The sequence below is a fragment of the Phascolarctos cinereus genome, unplaced genomic scaffold, assembly GCF_003287225.1.
Source record: "Phascolarctos cinereus isolate Bilbo 61053 unplaced genomic scaffold, phaCin_HiC Scaffold_726;HRSCAF=1367, whole genome shotgun sequence".
Classification (NCBI taxonomy): Eukaryota; Metazoa; Chordata; class Mammalia; order Diprotodontia; family Phascolarctidae; genus Phascolarctos; species Phascolarctos cinereus.
Window position 1 is genome coordinate 162,027,749 of NW_027556098.1, and position 22,949 is coordinate 162,050,697.

General features: G+C 34.9%; 1 protein-coding gene across 1 annotated transcript in view; it reads right to left on the minus strand.

The window, feature by feature from the left end:
- The window catches only part of LRP1B (LDL receptor related protein 1B), a 2,172,360-nt gene that overhangs the window by 331,945 nt on the left and 1,817,466 nt on the right, over positions 1 to 22,949 (minus strand). Inside the window, 1 exon segment of the mRNA XM_020984719.1 lies at positions 7,552 to 7,751. Coding sequence (XP_020840378.1) covers positions 7,552 to 7,751 — 200 coding nt within the window.

A 22,949-nucleotide genomic window follows, 5' to 3' on the forward strand; every position in this document is an offset into this window, starting at 1 on the left:
CTGAAAATTTCTGAGTATTTAAACTATAATCGGTACTGATTTTTGTAGGCAAACTCATCCAGCATCTTTCCTGAAGGTTATCTGTCCACCAATAATATCCTACAACTTAAAATAATGAGCCTTAATGTGCAACAGTTTTCAAAATGCACTTTATGTTGGACAGTAAAATACTGTTGCTTTAGAGCACATGAAAACCTCAGATTAAGGACATTACTTAGGAGGTTGAAGTCAGCCTGCAACCACTATGTCAGCCTACAGTCCGTTCCTCCCACTACTCCCCAATCTGTAATCACTGCATTCTGGAGTTATTATTTTTATTACAATTCAACTTTTCTTCTCAGTCCTTTTATGACATTCATAAAAGAAGGTAAAATGTCTCCCTTCCAAGATTTAACAACTGGATAAAGCATCCTCCTGATCAATATGAGGATTCATGAAACAGAATATAAAAATTAAAGGTGGTCATCTAAAATCTACTGCCATAAACTATTACCTTAACGATGGATCTACTAACCAATAATTGAAGTGAAGTAGGGTGTGTGCTGCATACTTGTTAATAAACAGTGCTTTTTCTCTGACATTGAGAACTCTATTTTGTTAAGATTGTTTTGATTTGCCCTATTAGCACATGTGAATATTTTTAAACCTGATTGCCCAGTCTAAAATGGAAAGACTGTTAAATTACAACACTGTTCTAAAGTAAAGATCCATTTTCATGCTTATCTAGTTTTTTTTGGAGACAGAAGATCTTAAAATTATTAATAGACTGTATTTGCATACTTTATAGTTACAAAATACTTTCACATAAATTATGCTTTTGGAGCCTCACCAAAAACAAAGCAAAGCAAAACAAAACAGGGAGTCCAGGAGTTATCATACCCATAATACAGATCAATAAAGTAAGGCCAAAAGAAATTAAAAGGCTTGCCCAGTGTCACAGATCTTAAAAGTGGTAAGGCAAATACTAGGGCCATGTTTTCTAGTTCTAAGTCCAATATTCTTTCTATACAACATTGTGCTGCCTCTCTTACAAAACAAATAGCTTTTGAAACAGAACAAAAATGATAAGAATTTATTCCTTGGTCATCCCGTAGTTAAATAATTAACTAAAGATAATTTTTTAGCTGTGAATATTTTCCTTTCAAAAGTTTAAAATTACTGAAATAGCATGGCTATGTTCAGTTAGACAAAATATAAATTACAATATAACTTAGTCTTCTCCCAGTTAAAAAAAAAACATTCATAGTATACAAGGTATTGAAAACTCAAATGCCAATCTTTACCAACATGTAAATCATTTAATAAAACATTTTCTTTTCAAGGGACAACAGTAAGGCATGATTGAAACTGCAGGTAACAGACTTCAGAAATGGCAGTTAATTTCAATTTATTTTACTGGTTCAGGAACATTTCTATAGTAACAGAATTGTCTTTTGCTTCTTCTCATTAACTTTTATTATATTGTAAACAACAGAACATCAACACCATTGGCATAAAATAGCCCATGAAGTCTACTATTTGCATGGGAATGTGGACAACAATACTCAAAGGAAAAAAAAATAAATAGAAAGCTAAATGGGAATGAATAAGGTAGGCAGGCAGGCAGGAAAACGGGAAAGTATGAAGCAAGGAAGAAATGAAGAGAGGAAGGAAAGAAAAAAGGAAGGAAGGAACAAGAGAAGTCATAACAATGCTTTAGTTCAGAATATCTCTAGAATACAAAAATGATATTTTGTTTTGTTCTGTTTTGTTTTGTTTTGCTGCCTGCCCTCCTAACCCCTTAGTGAGTCTAAATGAATATTTAGGCTTTCTAAAGACCCAACCACTGGCAGCTATTGATTTATAGGGATACATAAATGCAAAACAATCCCTTTTTTCTTTCTCTTTTTCTTCCCCTCAGAACAAAACCATTTAAAAGTGTTTTATGCCTTTTCACCAGTGCCATGCTGAGATCCGGATTCTTTTTTCAACATTAATTAGGCTATCACCACATGGGTTAAGATTTGTATTTATAAATCTAAACACCCAACTGCCCCTGGCTCCATTGAATGGTTTCTCAGCACAATAACCAGGCAGTGGAACTTCAATACATTGTTAACTTTTCCATACACAGCCCTTTGGATTCCAGAGCTACGTGAACATTAATCCCTTAAATGAAGAAAAGTCATGGACACAACTATGTTGCATGACATTTTAAAACACTTGTCACCAAAGTGACAATTCAGAGATAATCTATGGTTTAGAATTTTGACCTAGCTATTAATGTTCAGGGAAATTACCATTTAGAAGAGTATATTCTTTCTAGTAGATTGGCTAAAGATATCTGCATAACCAACTGATTCTATTCAAGGTTAAACCACTCAGTAATATTCAGTGGAGTATACTGAAAAGACTTAGCATGGCAAGTAAATGTACAAAACTTAAGGCAAATGTATTCTTCCCTCTCCTAACTTGCTGTACTTCCTATTATTATTGATCTTTATACAGCATTTACCCCTACCGCTTTTATAACCATGATACTGCAACCACAATGACATGACTGAAGGATAAGATGAAAAAAATTGTGTTGAAATTTCCTGTGTCAGTTATTGGTAGTTGGTGCCAAATATTAATTCAATGGAATTTTCTCACATCCAATTTCCTTTTCATTAACATAAAAAAGCAAACACATAAACTTTCAGAGTGAGTTTATTTGAGACATTGGTGCTGAAATTTTATTAATAGGTTGTAAAAAATCATTCCAGTGTAGACTAAAATCTTGGGAACTATTTCAAGTCCAAGATACTTCAGGGATTCTTTGTTTGTTGTTCACTCTCCACACACTTAACTTTTAGGAACCTTGTGGTATACATTACTGAATAAGATTTAAAGATCTTACTATAGGCCTGTGATTTACTCAGTATTGGAACAAGCAAACATAACATCTACCTGTACCACTAAATCACTATGTACTTTCTTAAGTAGACATTATTCCCCAGCTGTCTATCTCAAGACAGGTTAAGTTCCCTTTCAAAGTAATTATGGCATTCTTGTCATTCTGGTCTATTTAGTCAGCTTAATTTCTTCTTGGCCATATATTGTGGCTATAAGTAAACCTATAGCATAGAGAGAACTGAGTATTTTAAGAATAAAACTTGGCACTTTGACTTCTATTTGTGAAATAGGTCAACTTGTAAAAGGTCAAAAAGATAGTATGTGGCAGTGGTAGGACTTAAAATCAAGCCTCTCTATGAAAAATCTGGTGCTCTTTCCACCGGAACCATGTAATGTCTTTGGCCCAAAGTCACACACCTGCCTAATTAGTAGGGTCAAGATTTAAAGCTATTGTCCTCAGATTATAACTTTACATCTTCTCATTACAGCCTAACATCCTTGATTATAGAGATAGCCCAAAAAAGAAAGAATTTTGCCCTTCTCTACAGAGACGGCAACTGAAGGGACTTCTGTACCCATCTCTTTTCCAAATTCCCTTTCCTACCTCTGAAGAGTATGAGGCAGGGTGAGAAAACCATTGATTACAATTAGCAGCTCATTAGTAACTACCGAGTAATTACTGGTTAGCATTCAGATATTGGCATATACCTGATAAGGCACTTAATGAATTTTCCATCAGTCTTCCTGGAAAAGATATATGTTTCTCTGTGCCACAACTCTTTTCCCTGTCCCTTTTCTGGTTTCGATTGTTAAATTCCTTCCGAAAATTAAAGGTGAATTTTTGAAAGCCTTGAATGCACATTGTTCAGCCTATTTTTTTTCCTTTTCTCTCTCTCTCTCTCTCTCTCTCTCTCTCTCTCTCTCTCTCTCTCTCTCTCTCTCTCTCTCTCTCTCTCTCTCTCTCTCTCTCCTCTCTCTCTCTCTCTCTTTCTCTCTTTGGGTCCAAGAAGACATTGGTAATTTGTTCTTTTCTTTCTCCAGTCTACAGGACCACAATTCTGAAAAATAAATGGTCTGCCACCTTTAACTATCTCACTATATAAAAATAAAAGTTATGGGGATATTTCTAGCATTCTAGCAGCTGATAAAATCGGGTTTTTTAGGATAAATTAACTAATATTGTACTGAAGTGACTGATTGAATTAAATCATTTCTTTCAAAATGGAAACACATAAATGTATATATGATCCCAACCTGAGTATGTCTAACTGCAGTTCCCCTCACTCACTGGAGAGATCAGAACAATTAGAAAATGTTACCACTGAAAATCTATGAAGAGAGTCATTCTTAGTTTCATAAAATATGAAAATCTCCCATTTGGGACTGGACATCTTGGAATACATGAGCCAAATGATGTCAAATAAACTCCCTCCCCATACTGTTAATGTAGAAGTTAAGGTGTTGCCAACTTCTATCCAAAAACATACAAGGAGGCTAAAGAAGAAATTTCAAGAAAAGGAGAAATTGTGTGTATGTGTATGCGTGTGTATACACACACACATATATATAAAAGGCATGTATAAATGTATATAAGAAATGTGTACACACACACATATATATACATGTGTACACATACACAGTGAGAGAGAGAGAGAGAGAGAGAGAGACAGAGAGACAGAGAGACAGAGAGACAGAGACAGAGGGACAGAGACAGAGGGACAGAGACACAGAGACAGAGTCTTGCATTGGGTAGAACTGGTCAAATGTCCCCAGTACTCCCTTGCCCAGGGATCCGATACCCTCTGTGCTGTTCCTTGGATACCCTAGGCTTGAATCTTAAATTTTCCATAAGGGTCAGTTATCCCACAGGAATCGTTGGCTATTTCAAAGTGCTTCTTTTACTCTCTCTAAACTCCTCTTCCCCCATAAACATTCTTATGTATATTGCTCTTTAAGGCTTACAAATATCTTTGTTTACAGTCATATCAAAACTTACAGCGCAATGCCCTCACACTGTAGAAATCTAATAACTAATTCCTCCTAAGTTGTTTTGAGATCAAAGTTGTCTTGATACATTACCCTTTTGTGATATAGCTGTATTCTAAGAGCAGATGCCTGGAAACAGCAACCTAAATAAATACCTCTCCTTCAACATTTCCAGGTTCCTGTGATAGATGAGCAAAAGCGGTTTTAAATAAGAGTCTGCTCCTTCCTAAATTACACTGTGTAGATTATCACATATTCTGCTTATTCATGATGCTATCCACGAATATGTGTTTATATGTTCTTGCACATATTTGTAAATACATTGAATGCGTATATCCTAAGAATACTCATGTTCTTAACGTAATGCATAAATACAATCAGTTCTCTGTAAGTGAACAGAAGATGTTATAATTAGATATAATCTTAGAAACCATCTCATTGAAACCTAGACTAGGACTAGAATTGAGTGCTGAGATTTAATATGGTTAGTTTATGAGAGAGATTTTAATTCTGTTCCAATGAACCAACATACTGAAGGGACTCTGCTGTGTGTAAACTATTTATAAGTTATCATTCAGTAATACACACACACACACACACACACACACACACACATACGCCATAATCATTCATCTCAACATCCTCATCAACCCAATCTTTTTGAGATCATCATTAATCCCCTTTGCATTATGTGCAGATGTAACCCGTACATCTAACTTGGGTCTTCTTTTTATTAAAGTTTCTCATCTGTTTCTTTGGGATCTACTGTCATCTCTTTGCTGCTGATTCCCAGAACTACTGTCTCACCATCATTTCTTCTCTGAGGTCTAGTCCTACATCAAATAAATGTTTGATAGAAATCTCCACCAGATCTTCCACAGGAATCTCAGACTCATGCTGTCCAAGACCTAAGTTATAATCTTTGCTGAAAACCCACTAGACTTCCTAATTTCCCTTTTTCTGTCCTTCTTGTTACCTAGATTTCTCACCCCAGAGTCATTAGCAACATTTTCTTCTTTGTTACTTCCAAGTCTTTTCAGTTCCAATTCCACAACATCTCTCAAATCCATCCCATTCTTTCCACTCATAACTATCACCATATTTCAGGTCCTCATTATTACTTCTCAGTGGGACTACTACAATACCTTCCTAACTGAACTCCCTATCTCTGGCATCTATCCTCTTCAACCCATTATCTACAGAGCTGCCAAAATGACAGTACTAAAGGATAGGTCTAATCATGTCACCATCTCTTTCAGTGAGTTTTAGTGGCTTGTTATCACCTCTAGGAAAAAGCCAACTCTTCTGTTGGGACTTCAGTACATGATTCCAACTTATATAGCGTGTCCCAATAGTCTCAGTGCAGTTTTTGGCTTACAATTGTACTACACCTTTTAGGACACCTTGAATTTCAGATTAAGTTGTTATGCTTTCCCCCTCCCCATGCACAATATGCTCCAGAGAAACTAGCCTATTTTTGTTAGTTTTTATGTTGCATTTCATTTCTCTCTTCTATGATTTTGTACAGATTATCCCCAATGTGAGGAAGGCTCTCCCTTTTCACTGCTAACTTTTAGAATCCCTAGGTCCCTTTAAGCTCAGGTCAAGTACTACTTCCTATATTTTGTCTTTCTTGAGCCACCCTCCCCCTCTAATTATTAGCAGACTTTCCCTGGATTACTTAGTACTGACTTTGTGAATATTGTACATGTCTTTATCTGTGTACATGTTGCTTCCTTCAAAGGAAAGGAGGAAGGTAAAGCCCAGAGAGATGACTTGCTAAGCTCATACATCTGATAATAAGTTGAAAATGGATGTGAACCTCAATTTTCTCACTTAAAGTACAGAGCTCTCCAGACTGAACAACATCCTTCTGCTTTTCCTTTTAAGCAGCTTGAGGTTCCATTTGAATTTTTTTTTAGGCAGTTGGGGTTAAGTGACTTGCCCAGGGTCACACAGCTAGTAAGTGTCAAGTGTTTGGTCTGAGGCCAGATTTGAACTCAGGTCTTGATTCCAGGGCCAGGTCTATCCACTGTACCACCTAGCTGCCCCTTCTCTTGTGGTTTGAGATGCTTACTATCTCCTCACAATTATTAAGTAGAAGAATGTTGTGGGTACAATCAATTATGCAAACTTTAAAACTGGTTTTATAATTTTCTATTCTTCTATATTAGAAGTCTGTCCTTGTAGGTCGATACGATAGAAAAAAAGTTTTTTCATTTATTGTAGGTTTATCATTATATTATTAGTAAAGAATTTAGTTTTGTGGATCCTATTTGGCCAATACAAACTAATGCTATCAGTTTACAATAATGGCTGCTTCTTTAAAGCTATATTTTCTTCAGTCTCAATTCACTGATTGACTATGTAGATGTAAATTAGCAAGAAAAAAATCCAATGATTATATAAGCAACAGATGAGCTTATAGTAAAGGAAAAAAAATGAAATGCAGTACAGCTATTTCATACTCATAAATTACCTCTTAGGTTGCCAGATTAATCCATGCTATACTAATCCTAATTTTATCAATATAACATTACAATAAAAGTGAATAATGCAACTTTAATTAAAATATATTTTGAAAAGAGGGCAATAATATTAAATAAAAATAGCATGTCTTTAAAATTAACTGTGTACATCTTTGAGGTAAACACAAGGAGCACAGTAAATTCTTGGAGCGATTGGACCAACCTTTGTGTCTATGTGAGCCATCCATGTTGCTAAATTCGATGTGATTCTCATCAGCCCAATAGAGCCTACTGTTGACATAATCTATTGTGAGTGCCATAGGTCTAGAAATCTTTGTTTCTATGACAACACCCTGATTGGTTCCATCCATCCCAACTCGGCCAATGTGAGGATATTCGCAGCAGTCAATCCAGTACAAATACCTAGGAAAGAAAATCAATAACTACTTTGTTTATAGAAGCTCAAGCATCATCATGCAAGCAAATTTCACTTATTTACTTAGCAGTTTTCAAATTAATTTTCTGACATCTCAATCTGACAGCTCCTGAGAAACATTCTTTGATGGCACCTATATCAAATGAGATAATATTTATAAAAAATGCTTAGCCCAGTACCCGGTACATAGTAGAGGCTCTCTCTCTTCTTTTCTATATCTTTGAATTTTGACTGTAATGTTTATGTGCCACATTTATCCACCTCTTATTTTTCAACTTTTAAAACTTGGATAAATATCTAAATGACTGCATAAAAATATTTTCTCAGTATGCTGCCTTCTCAGAGGCAGGTAAAAACTACAGAGAAATGAAATATAAACTGGCATACACATATCACACTTTGGATCAACTCAAACAACCAAAAGTGTTGTTCCCCTCTGCTTCTCCCACTCCTGTGTAGCTTGTAGGTATTCTCATTTAATTACTAGGAAGTGAATTTCACTTTATTTTGTAGAAGAGACTTAGTGATTGAGTTCAACTATTTCATTTTGGAGATGAGTTGCTCAAGAGAGATGAATTAACTTGCTCAAGATTATAAAACTAGTAAGAACACTTGGGATTCATATCCAGGTATTCTAAGTTCAAATGCAATGTTTCTGTTACTCAAAGAGTAACATTCCTAGCATTTAGATTAGCTTGTTGAAAGTCCAACCATTCTGTTCTGTGGGATGTGACCCCCTTAAAGGCAAGGGCATTTTTTTCTTTTGTTTTCTCATTATTTAGTATAACAACTTCCATAAATTAAACACTTAATAAATGTTCAAATTGAAATTATTTAATCCAACTGCAAAGTAAGTAGCAAAATGAAGATGGTTACCTTGATCTGACATTAAAAAAATGAATGGAAGACAAATATTTTCTCATAACTTTTACAGAATACGGGAGAAAAGGGTTATGCTTTTGATTTCCCATAAGTCTTTATTTTTTTTCAGTCACATAACTAAATAGTTTTTTAAACATTCTCACTCTAACCACCTTTACTATGCAATTACAATCCAGCATTTTCTCTTCCTGGAAAAATAAGTACTTTAGCTTGTACCATCTGCAGTTACAAATTCAGAAGACTCCATCACCAGAAGAGTGGGGAAACCATTCTACATGATTAAAATCTGTCTATAACACCCTTAAGATTCCATTTTGAAATATTCATAATAAAAGGAAAAGACTTGTTTTTAAAAATTTCTGCTAAGAAAAGGGTTCAAATTGAAAACATTCTAAACTCAGGGGCTTAAAAAGTCTATTTGGTTCTAATTTAAATCTGATCTTGGAACAGTGAAGAGACACACACTGAGGCCACAAGGAAGATTTCCTTAGTAAGAAATGATTGAACATGGAATCACCTTATGCTGCAAGCATCCTTTTTATATCTGACTGGGGAGTGGAGTGCGAAAAGAGAGAGGAGAGGAATTGAGTCAGGCTAGTTTGAGACTGTCCCAGGAAAAAGCTACAGCAGAAGTTAGCAGTGGGAAGCACTCAAAGTAATCTTGCCAGGACAACTGTCCCAAATAAGATTATTAAACAAAAGTATAACTGAGTACATAAAGAGATATGATCAATGATAAGAGATGGAGTAGGCTATAGTTCTTTACTGTCTAATGAGGAAGAGAAAAAAAGATAGGTGCTTTGCACTGATGTAGACATGTCTGAATCCCTCCTTTTTAAGACCTCTAACACCATTTACTAGAAGCTTGATGAGCAGAGTTTCTCTGTCTGATCTTACCTATCCTTGAGTGCAGGGGGACTCCGATCCCTATTTTTCAGACAGGAATCTGTGGTCCAAGCCAGCACTATGACAGACTTCCAGGGATGTCAATAATTTCCTTCAATTCTTCCCCAAGGGCCCATGATTTCACTGGGGTTGGGGTACAGATTACAATCACTTTATGACTTAATATCCTACTATTGATGGTTTTGAATTATTATCCTGTTGCCAATTTGGTGATGAGGTTCTTTAAATTTTACCTAGTTAAATATTCAGACAGCAAATATAATTCTACCACTCATTCTGAACTCAAAATCCTGAGCCTCAGTTACCTCAACTGTAAAAAACAAACAAATAGTTGGCCTTTCAGGTCTTTTCCTAAATCACTAAATCTGTGTTTCTACAATCCTTTTAAAGTTAGTAGGAGCTGACAGAGTGTACATATCACTGGCATACTGTTAGCAGGGCTGAGATTGGAATCTAGGTTTTTAATCCAAATTAAGTACTCTATTCACTATATCATACTGCCTGTTCTAAGCATACCACTTCCTTAATCAAAATTCCTAAATGGACCACTATGCCTGTAGGACAAAAAAATATTTTAAGTTGACATTTCTGGTTACCTATAATCTGATTCCACATTACCTTTCTAGCTTCAGGCCACCCTCCTCCCCTTCAAACACTCTACATTCTAAGTAAATTGGACCTTAATTATTCTCTATTATCATCTTTCCCTCACTTCCCTTCATGTATTTGAACAGGCCATCCTCCCATGCCTAAAATATACCCCCTCTACATATCTTTCTTTTGAAATCCTCTTTGTTCAAATCCAGATGCTACTTCCTCCATGAAGCTTCCACTAATTCAATAGTATTTCTCCCTCCTCAAGTCAGTCAACAAGCATTTGTTAAGTACTACATGCCAGATGCTGTACTAGGTACTGAGGATAGGAAGAAAGAATAAAAATAGTCCCTGCTCTCAAGAAACTCCTAACATGTGTCCAAATCTTGCTTTTCCCCTTATCACACATTACCAGCCACTATTCTTGTATCATAATTAATCTTGTACATGTTGGTCTCCTTATGAAATTATAAGTTCTTTGAGAGTGGAAGTGCCTGCTCAATAACAGTAATTGATCCAGTTCAGATAGAAAAGAACAGTCAATCCAGCCTTGAAATGCACTGAATCTTGAATTGTTATGAATTACAAGGGTATAGATGACATCAACATGTCATTGGTATATCTCAGAACTTTCTAGCTATGTGACCCTGGGCAAGTCATTTAATTTTTTCCCCTTAGTTTCTTCATCTGTAAAATGATAATAATGATAGCACCTACCTCCCAGAGTTGTTGTAAGGATCAAATGAGATAATTCTAAAGCATTTAGCATAGTGCTGGACACATAGTAGGTACTATAAAAAGCTATTCCCATTATTATTGTTATTATTAATATACATACTCTATATAAAGCTAGTAGCATTTGTATATTATATTGAAATATAATATATACATGTATTATATCAACTTCTCTTTCACAGATTATGTTATGGAAAAATTTCTGGTGCTTCCATATGATAACATAAGATCTCTTTTAAAAATGTATTAAGCCAAAAGAAATTTTAAAAGCATTTAAAATAACATTTTATTAATCATCAGGGATGTTTTTGGAAACTATTCCAATATGTTGCATTGGAAGCTTTAAAAGAAAAATGTTCCATATAGACACATGTTCTGTCTAAGCAGGGACACTCTATTTTTAAAATTGTTAACCATGCCAAAAATATTTCTGAAGTCATTAAGTAATTGTATTTGAATTTCAAATAGTTTTTATTATGTCACACGATTACACCATATCAATAAACATACTACAAAAAAAAAAGGTAAAGCGAGAATTAGTCTTCCCCATTATTCTTTCTTTTATAAAAGTCATTTTCTCAAAAGTAAACCACAAAAAATTACTTTTTGAACAGATTAAAAATCTGGCTTCACTAATAAAACTAGGTGGGTATATTCAAGATAAAATGGATGATATTGTGACATATTTTCAAAAATTGGAGGAGACATTTAAATGATTCTTGACAGACTCAAGGAGAACACAGAGTAAATGTTAGAATTGGGACAGGAACTCAAGCTTTCTTGCTTCAAGGTCAATGTTCTTATTTTTTGATAGAAACAGCATTAGTCTTTTCAGTCTGTGTCTACATGACACCAAAATAACTAGCTGAAAGTAGAAATATTTGGTCAGTCAACCCCCTGATTACATAGTTTTAAACATAATGGATATGCTCCTTTCCTTATCCATACTGAAAAAGGGCCATGGGTTGTATATGTGTATGACCTGCTATGTTAAATGTAAAATAGCAGAAATTATTTCATCATTGTCAATTCAACAATAATTACAATTATTTTTTTGTCTCTACAACTGCAAAGTGGTGCTATTCCATTGTTGTGCTGGGCTTCAGCATGGTAGTACAATATTAGGTTCAGACTCAGTATTCTTGGGTTCAATCCCAGCTCTGCCAATTTATACTTGTGTAACCTTGGGCAAGCTGCTTAAATTCTCTTGAATCCTGATTTGTCAAATGAGAGAAAGAGGATCCCATTAGATGGCCTCCAAGATCCCTTATAGTTCTAAATCTATGATCCTACAACTCCTCCACCAACACAGATAGCAACCTGATTATGAAAATACATCTTAAAGCATTGTTGAGACTCAGAAAGATTAGGTCCCTTACCCCTGGTCATACAGAAGGGGGTCTTTAACTTTATGAGTGTGTGTATGTTGTGGACCTCTTAGCAAAGCCAATGGTAAAGCTTATGGATCCCTTCTCAGGATAATGTTTCAAAATGTATAAAATACAATAGAAAGGAATTTTTTAAAGCATTACAAAGGAAACAAAGTATATTGATTACACTTCTTAAAATATGTTTGTTGATAGATAGATAGATAGATAGATAGATAGATAAATAGATAAATAGATGCATAGATACATAGATACATAGAAAGATAGTTAATGGACCCTAGGTTAAAATTCCCAGCACAAAGTCTATGACTTATTATAGTATATTAATGGGGTTAATTAAGGACAGAGTGTGGCTCATTATGATTTAATATTTGACAATGAATTGTACTTCTAAAAACATAATGAAGTATTTAGAATTAGCTGATGACTCTAACAATAAATAAACATGGAAGGTAGCTATGACACCATGATGCAATAGAGCTCTTTAAAAATTTTCATTGCCATTTCAGGTTCCTTTCATTTGCTTCTACATAGATACTTCCCTTTTTCTGTTTTTAAAGAAAAAACTCACAATCCTTTTACTACAAAATGTATCTATGTGTGTGAATATATACATATATGTGTGTATAACTATATTGAAAAGTACAGCCTTTTACCTTTCTGATATTGTTGTTGTTGTTCAGTCCTGTCTGACTCTTTTTGACCCCATTTTGGGTTTTCTTGGCAAAGATATTGGAGTGCTTTTCCCTTTCCTTCTCCTGATCATTTTATAGATGAGGAAACTAAAGCAAATAGGGTTAAGTGACTTGCCTAGGGTCACAGAACTAGTAAGTGTCTGAGGCCAGATGTGAATTCATGAAGATGAATTTTCCTGAGTCCAGGCCTAGCACTCTGTCCATTGTGCCACCTAGCTGCCTGTTACCTTTCCTCACTTTTCTTTATAATTCTTTCCTTAGTTCCCTGAAATCTCTTTTCTCCCACTATCATTCTTAAAGATCACCTGTGACTGCTTTGCCATATGTAAGAAGTTTTTTTCTTGTGACTTAAAGAATTTTTTCTTTTGCTGGGACATTTGACTCAGCTGACTGTCCCCTCCTACTTAAAACTCTTTTCACCATGCAACTTCCATGATGCTAGACTACCCTGATGCCTTTCTTATTTCTTTAGTCAATTCTTTCTTGGGCTCTTATTTTCACTCCTACTGACCAAACTGGCTGTTAGCCAATACTCTTAACCTTGGCATTCTACTTTTTTCTGTCTGGTGTCACATCCTTACAAAGGTCATCTATTCCAGTGACAAACTATTTTTAATGTTAATCTTTAATTACTACCTATGCTGAAAAATACTGCTACTTCCTTTGAGTATTCTTGCAAATCAACATCTCTGGGCCTTACCTTTCACTAGTAATGTTCCCATTTGTTTCTTCTTCCATCCATTTAAAAACCACATCTAAAAAGGTCACTCATTTTAGTTCAATGAAATAATTTCCATTTGCAACATTATTTCTATCACTAGTATTTGTCTAGTAACTCAGGCTAGAAGTCTTGGGTTCATTTTTAATTCATCTCTCTCATTGCCTAAAACATGATAGACCACATGTATATAAAACTTACACTTAAAGGTTTGCAAAATAATTTCCTTTTATTTTCTTTGTCAAAAAAGGCAGGACAAGTATGCATATAAAAATTAAGAAGCTAAGTGGTTTAGAGACCCAGGGTCACATAGCTAAGGTGCACCCAGAACTTGTGATTCAAAGGTCGGTGCTTCTTTTGCAACACTCAATCACTCATTATGTTATCAAGTCCCATCAATTTTTCCATCCTTATTTATCTCCAACAATCTACAAATCTCCCCTTCTCCTATCCCACTAAATGAATCTTCCCCAAAGCACCTTTCATCAAGTTATTCTCTGGTTCAAGTACTTAGAATGTTTCCCAATTATCTATCATATGAATCAGCATGGTAGCCAAGCATAAGAATTACAGAACTGGCCTAGGAGCCAGAAAGATTTCAATTTAAGCCCTGCCTCTGAGTGCTTTTGCCAGATCTCTAAGACTATAAATTACAGAGGAGTTTCCAATTTCATTGGCAAAGGAAGTTTCCTGATACAGGGATATACTATACTAATGAAATCATAGGTCCAATCCTGGGCCTATGAATCAGTCAATCAGCAAATATTATTTTCTCTACATACTGTCTTGTGCATTTTAGGATACATTGTATGTATGTATGTATGTATGTATGTATGTATGTACATATGCATACATATGTATACACATGTAAACATGATCTCTACTTTCAGCAGTCTTTACAATTTAGATATGTCATATTTAAAAGAATAAAGGAAAATGTAAGACATGTAAATGCTAAGACATTAAGTGTTGTAGGCATTCAGATGAGAGTTTGATTTTTAAGTACATTATTCAGGAAAGATTCAGGGCCTAGGGCTGAGAAGTCGGGAAACTGTGGCCTTGAGGCCACATGTGGCCCTCTAGGTCCTCAAGTGTGGCCCTTTGACTGAAATCAAACTTCACAGAACAAATCCCTTTCATAAAAGGATTTGTTCTATAAAACTTGGACCCAGTCAAAAGGCCACACCCAAGGAAAAATGGATAGAAATTGCATAGACAGAATGGAGAGGGAATGTTATAACTTAAACAGGTGTTAGGACACAACTTGATTGGGCCCTTTTAAGGGCCAGAAAGTAATAAGTTCTCATTTTTCTTAGCAGGAGCATGACACACATCTTATATCAAAGAATTGTAGAGATGGTCTAATCCTCTCAAATAGATGCAGAAACAGACCTAGAAGGGTGAAAGGAGTTGCCTGAGATCATACAGTTGTTGGCAGAGCACAGAACACAACCCACAATCCAGTGTCATTCCTACCAAACCATAAGGATTCTTCTTATTTATTTATTTCTTAGTTTGTTTAAGCAAAATTGATCTAGTAGTATTACATAGGACAAGGTAGCTAGGTGGCACAGTGGATAGAGCATTAGGCCTGAGTCAGGAAAAAAATGAGTTAAAATCAGGCCTCAGACACCCACTAGCCATGTGACCCTGGGCAAGTCACTTAACTCTACGTGTGTCAGAGTTTCCTCATGTATAAAATGAGCTGAAGAAGGAAACAGCAAACCCCTCCAATATCTTTGGCAAGAAAACACCCAAATAGGGGCAGCTAGGTGGCTCAGTGGGTAGAGCACTAGCCCTAAAGTCAGGAGGACCCAAGTTCAAATCCAGCCTCAGACACTTGACACTTACTAGCTGTGTGACCTTGGGCAAGTCACTTAACCCCAATTGCCTAAAAAACAAACAAACAAAAAAAAGAAAACACCAAATGGGGTCACAAAGAGTTCATCATGATTGAAACAGCTGAACAATACCAAAATTATTAAAGCAGGCTGGAAAAGAAAGAATAGAACATGGGTTCTTAATCTGGGGTTAACGAACTTAAACTGATACACAGTTTGTTTTATTTTTAATTCTATGTGTTTTCCTTTATTCATTTAAAAACATTATTCTGAAAAGGAATTCATAGGCTTTTCACAGACTGCCAAAGACATGTATTACACCCACACAAAAAGTTAAGCCTCCTGGACTACAGGCAAGGGGACCAGTATTAAGTTTAAGCTTGTTTAGCATTCACAAACTCTAAAATGTGGCCTGTTTTCATCTTTGATATCTTTTCCACTGTTGAAAGAATCATCAAGATGGAAGTAACATCAGCAATCACCAAGTCATCTTTTCTTTTTATGAATAAGAAACCCAGAGAATTTTAGTCATGTGAATAATCGTGCATTATCATATAGAAAGCTCATTTTTCTACTTACGTCTGCCCTTCAGTCAGGACACTCTACTCATGGTTCTGAAATATATGCTTATTACTCGTTCTCAGTTTCACAAACCTGCTCATACTGCTTAATCTGTCTGAAATGCTCTGTCATGGGCTCTCTTCTCCATCTACACTACTTTGCTTGGTGACTTCTTCAGCTCCCATAGCTTCGATAATTATCTTTATGCAGATGACTCTCAGATCTGCTTGTCCAGCTCTAACCTCTCTAGACACTTCCAGTCTCAAATCTCACTGCCTAACAGGCACCATAAACTTGCATGTCCTGTAGAGATCTTAAACCCAATCTTTTCAAAACTTAACTCAAGATATTCCCCACCCCCCTCAGGGAAAAACAAAACAAAACAAAACAAAACAAAACAAAAAACCTCCCCATCTTCCTAACTGCCTTATTACTATCTGGGGTATCTCCACCCTTTCACTCACTCAGGTTCACAATCAATTTATTATTATTGATTTCTCACTCTCTCTCACCTTCCTCATATCCAATCAGGTGCACAGTTTCTACCTTTATAACATCTCTAATACATGTTCCCTCTGATATGGACACTTCCTTGCTGTAGTACTTTATCAACTCATACCTGGACCATTGCAACAGCCTGGTTTGTTGCTCTCCTAACTCCCCCTTCTCCTATCCATTCCATCCTCCACTCAGCTGCCAAAATGATCTCCCTAAAGTCAAAGACTGACCCCTGCCTCATCACCTATTCCATCAACTCCAATGGATCTCTATTATCTCAGGTTCAAATATAAAATCGCAGTTTGGTTTCTAAGGTCCTTCATAACCTGGCTCCTCCTATCTCTCTGGTCTCTTTATACCTTACTCCCTTCCACAAACACTACAAACCTTTGGCACTGGCCTTCTTGCTGCATCTTGCATGGTATACTCTATCTATTGCCTCTGAGCATTTTCACCTGTTGTCTTTCATGCTTAGAAATATTTTTCTTTTCATTTACATCTATCAGCTTCCCTTTCTTCCTTCAAGACTCAGAGAAAGTCCCACCTTCTGAAAACATCTTTTCTAGCCCTCCCTAATCATGCCTTGCCTTCCCCATTAGATCCTGAACTCCCTGAGTACAAGGATTATTATTATTATTATTATTATTATTATTGCATTTTTTTGTATTCCCAGTGCTTAGCACCATGCCTGCCAAATAGTAGTGCTTGATAAATTTTAGCTGACAGACAGGTGTCTCATCTACATATTAAAATCTTTCCCTGGTATCAAGGCACAATTCAAATCTAATCTCCGAGCTCCAAGAAACTTCCCATAACTATATTTAGCCATATCACTCTCTACTTTGATTAGAACTTCTGTAACACTTATACTCAGTATCACATACTTCAGCAGATCTATATCATCTATTCTCTAATTAAGAGATGTAGATTGGACGATAGTTCCTTGAGGTGAATTTCAAAACTGAATGATGAAGTTCAAAGAGTTCCTATTAAAAGATAAATATCAACTTGCACAGAGATTTTTATTTGTGGACAGGATTGAGTCTGTGCAAGATTCCTTCCTTGACCATGTTCAGCATATCTATATCTACATCCATATCTATCTATCAGTTATCAATGATTTGTGTGAAGGCAAAATAGCATACTAATCTATTTTTTGGATGGCTTTTTGGATGACAGAACCAATAGTTAAAAGAACCTGAAAATCCCAGAACACCAGGGTGAAGTTAATAAGTTGAAACTAGTAGGACACTTGAGTTCAAAAGATCAGTTAGATAACTTTAGGACCATTGTTAAAGGACCATTTTTTTTTGTGAATAAAAAAGGTAGGTTTTTGTTGGGTTTCAAACTCAATGCAAGTTAGTAGCATGATATAGCAATCAGATAAGCTAAATAACAGACTGAACTAATGGAAGTATAGTTTAGATTTAGAACAAGGGAGATTTTGGTGCCAGTACATTCTTTGTGGAAAATTTTGTATAGTTTGGTAGTATAACAAAGGATATTGTTATACTATACTATTCAGCTGGTGATGAATAAATCCATCTGTGGAAGGTCAAAAGAGTGAGGGAATTTGAAATCATTCCATGAGAAGAAAGGTTAAAGGATCTGGACATGCTTAGTCTAGAGAGGATGAAACTTAGGGAAGACTAAGATCTCTGTCTTCAAATATTTAAATGTGTCAAAGGGCACAACTAAAATCAATAAATGGAATTCATAGTGAAATAAGATGTTTTATTAATATGAAACACATCCTAAAATTAGGCCTTTCCAAAAATGGGATGGATTGCCTGGGGAGAAAGTGAGCTCCCTGACCCTGGAAGTGTTTAAGTAAAAGCTAGAAGAAGGCCAATTGTCAGAGAGACTGTAGAGGAGATTAATGTTTCAGGGAAGAAATTAGACTAGGTGACCTCTGAAGTTATTTAGAATTCTGGGATTCTGTTAGTCTAAGATTTTCTTCTTCAAATAATTGTTATGCTTATTCACTTTATTTTTCTTAAATTTATATTTGTTTTTAAAAAGTAATTATATATATATGTATGTATACATATACGTACAGATATACACATATATTTTGCATATGTATATGTGTATATGTACACACATATATATTGTCAGTGTTTCACAGTAACTTCTAAAGTATAGCCCAGTTCTTTTTGAATTAGCTTTTTATACAATGCTTAGATTACCGGGTTAAAAACAAAGATGACTATTTTGTACAAGATCTAAATCAAAACTCTTAAATAAATGATCTAAAATTCTTTGCTCATATGTAAAGTTCATCTAAGACAATTTATACAAAAGCTCAGTCATAATACATTCTTTGCAAGTTATGAATAAGTGTAAACAAGATATGTAGAAGAATCTCAGCTTGTAACCATAACAACAGGCTGCTCAGTTCTGTGAATGATAGAATGCCTTTTATAGTTCAATAGAGTGTATTTCACCAGAATGAATGAAAATAGATAAAGGAAAAAAGAGGGGATTTTTTGTATTTTCATTTTTTTCTTTATTGGGAAAAATAAATTTAGACATGTATCATCCATCTATAATTATTTGTTTTCTCAATTTACAGTTAATCTCTTCTTGCTCCCTTATGTGATTTTCTTTTGATAAAAATGGGAATAGAAAAGAAATTAGCTGGACAGGTCTAGAAGATGCAAAAAAAAAAAGTTTTGTGTGTGGTTATCATTTGTTGTTATTAACCTTACAAGTTAACATATTAGAGCTCGAGACCCATGGTTTTCCCACAAAGACACAGAATATCTCCATGAATGGATGACCTTCTTATCTGCTTACAGAATAGGTAATTGTGTTCATTGATCAAGGAAGCATAAATATGAAAAATAGGTCATTGCCAAAGAAGAAGAAGGTGGGTGTTATTTAAAGGTAATAAAAGTCTTGTTGGTATCTGAGGAAAAAAATGTTTTTTGATTGCTAGAGAAATGTGATACCTATATGTGTTACCTATAAACAGCACTTTGAACTTTATGAGTTGTAATCTATACAAATTCAGTAGGGCCAGAGGTAGGGAGATTTGTTTTCTAATCCTGGTTCTGCCTCCAATTAGCTATATGACCTGGGTAGGGGCATTCAATCTCTGTGAGCTGCAGATTTCTCTTAGATAAAATTGAGAGAGAGGACAGGAATTGAGGCCTCCAAGATCTCATTTAGTTCTAATTTATTATAATTTTATTTATTTGGTTAGTTCAGTGGAGGGAAAAAGAATCATCCAAACCAGGTGTTTGACAAAATTTATGGGTAGAATAATAATGATACGTAGACATAGCCAAAACTGCTTCATAACATTTGCCAAATGACTCCCCTCTCAATAACAGCAGCATTGCAGTAGTAGTTATAAAGCCAATAAGCAACAAAACCAAAAAATAATCCACTAGATTATTTTTCAACTCCTGCTAGTACAGATGTCCTTGCTATAAATGAGAAATGTGTTACTTAAAACCTACATGTAAGTCAACTTTCTGGTCAATTGAATAGTATTTTAATATACTGAAAATTCTACAATTTAAAATAATTACATGGAGAATCATTTATAATGTGAGTCAAGGACTCTGTCTTTTATTAATTTGTCAGTTTAGATTTTCGTGTTTGTAATACTCTTGAAGTTATGCATAACTGACATAGGGGTCAGGCATTTGATATATGTTGCAAGTTAGCGTATCAGAGTATGAGACCAATGGTATTCCAAAATCATCATCTTCTTCTATTATTGATTATTTTTCCATGACCATAACAAATAAAGAAATCATGGATTTATGTGTCCTTTCTTTGGATGTCCAAAGTATGTTTATATACATTTTAATTAATATCAGAATAGCAAAGAGTGCTATGTTTTAAATTCAAAATAATATTTGTATTTAAAATTCTTTGTAGGTTTGCTTGTATATTCATAAACACAGTATAAATGTAAACATTTATTAAATGAATACATCATAGAAGGAATGCCTTAAAATGTTTGCTGTTAAAAATTCCTAAAAACTCTTTTAAGCTGGTTTGTAGCTTCAATAAAAGTTTTTTTCAATAAAGAAGGAAAAGGATAGAGTTTCTTATATTGTGTAGCCTTTCTTGTCTAAATGACTTATAGAACCTAAGCTCTATCACTAAAGTCATTCTTATAAATCTTTAAATGGAATATCATCATAGCTTGAAATGACGAACAAACAACCAGTACTAGTAGCAATGCATTCATACTTTCTCATTCTCTGGGTAATTTCTGCCCATGGGACAAGATTTGTGTTGACCATATGGTAACTTGCTTTTAATTGGTATCTTTGTTTTCATTTTTATTTGATTTCTATAATTATGATAATAAGGCCCTGAGAGATGCTAAAACTGAATCACCAAAGCAAAGCATCAATGAGTCATCCAAGTCATATTATTTTACTATTAAATATATTGTACTCTATTGTAATTATTTTAAAAATCCAGGTCAGACACAAATCACATTTTTTATTAAATAAAATATGGAAGTCAGCAGAACTCCCTAAATTCCAAATAATTCCAAATAATTGGAATTTTACTGTAGTAGATGATCTGTGGAGATCATCTTGGCTAACCCTCAAGAAAATATACACTAAAATTGAATATACATGTTCAAGATACAGATGGTCCACAGTAAAAACATATAGTACAATTTAATTTTTCAAATTTAAAGGTATATTTCTTGAGCAACTATCATATGTGGAACATTACATGAGGTGCTAGATGAAATTCAAAATTTAAATACAACATAATTCTTAACTTCATGGAATTTATATAAAGTATTCTAGTTGAGCTTTAAAGAATGTTTGTGAATTCAATAGCTAAAGAAGAGGGAGAATGCTCCACCTATATGGCATACCATGAGCAAAGTAAAGAGTATTTTGACGAGTGGATAATATTCCAATTTTGCTAAAACATAAAATATATGTAATAGAGCAAGATGAAAGATAAGATAAGCCCAGAAAGGCAATGTGGCACCTTACTCTGGAGAATATTGAACACCAGGCACAAGACTTTGAACTCTACTTGGTAGGCAGTGCGGTAGAGTGACACAGCTATATCTGAGAATAAGAAAGACTATCGTGAAAGTAATATATAGAAAAGATTGGAGGCACATGAGTGACCTTTGCAAGTGGTTCAGTGGATACAAAGCTAGACCTAGAGTAAGGAAAATCTGAGTTCCAATCCAGCCTCATATACTTACTAGCTATTTGACTCTGGGCAAGTCACTTAACCTCTGCATGTCTGTTTCTTCTGTAAAATGGGGATTATAATAGCACCTATCTTCCAGTGTTGTTTTGAGGATCAAATGAAATATTATTTGTAAAGCATTTTGTAAACCTTAAATCACTCTATAAATGCTAGTTTATTATTATTATTATTATTATTATTATTATTATTATTTTCACTTTACTTCTCTTGGCCTCAGTTTCTATAAAATAACAACGTTAAATTAAATGATTTTTGAGATCCCTCTCAACTCTAAATCTCTGACCCTGGTTTCATGGAGTCAAGAATATTGATTAGAAGGCTATTGCAATAGTCCAGGTAAGTGGGGGGAAAAAAGGCCTATTCTAGGCACTGGTAGTGGAAATTAAGAGAAGGTGATGCATGAGAGAAATAATCAAGAAGCTGAATTGACAAGGTTAGTACCTGACTGGATATCATGAGAGATAAGAACCAAAAAGAACTTCGAAGAGACAAACATGGGAAACTGGGTAAGTGGTCTCAGAAACAAAGATAATGAGGTTAGGAGAAAAAGGGTAGTTAAGGATAAAAACGAGGCACTTAGTTTTCAGTGTGTTGAATTTGAAGTGCCAATCAGGACATTCAGCTGAGGATATACTGTAGGAAGCTAGAGATGCAAAGCTGAAGCTCAGAACAAGAGGTCTAAACTAGAAACAGAGATTTGCAGACTTGGCCAAGATCTACATAATGTTGGTCATTGAAGCTATGGGATTAAGTAAGATTGTAATGGAACGAATGCAGAGAGAGAAGGGAAGATGGCTAAGAACAAAGAACATTACAGAACTACAGAGGAGATAATAAGCCAAGAGTGAAGGAGTTAGGTCAGAAGAAAATGAGAAAAGGGTAGAAATCTTTGAAGACAAAGGAGAAAGCCACTTTTATTTTAGAGAGTGATCAATAGCATCAAAAGCAGAATAGAGAACAGAGAGACTGAGAACTGACAAAAGGCCATTGGAATTTGCAGTCAGTAATGAACTTTGCAAAAAAACCAGTTTTAATCCTATGGTGGGGGTGGAAGTCAACATTTCCTTTCAGATGATGAACAGCTACGTGGTGAGATGCTTGGCCCTGAGTCTGAAAGACCTAAATTCAAATCCAGTCTCAGACACTTACTAGT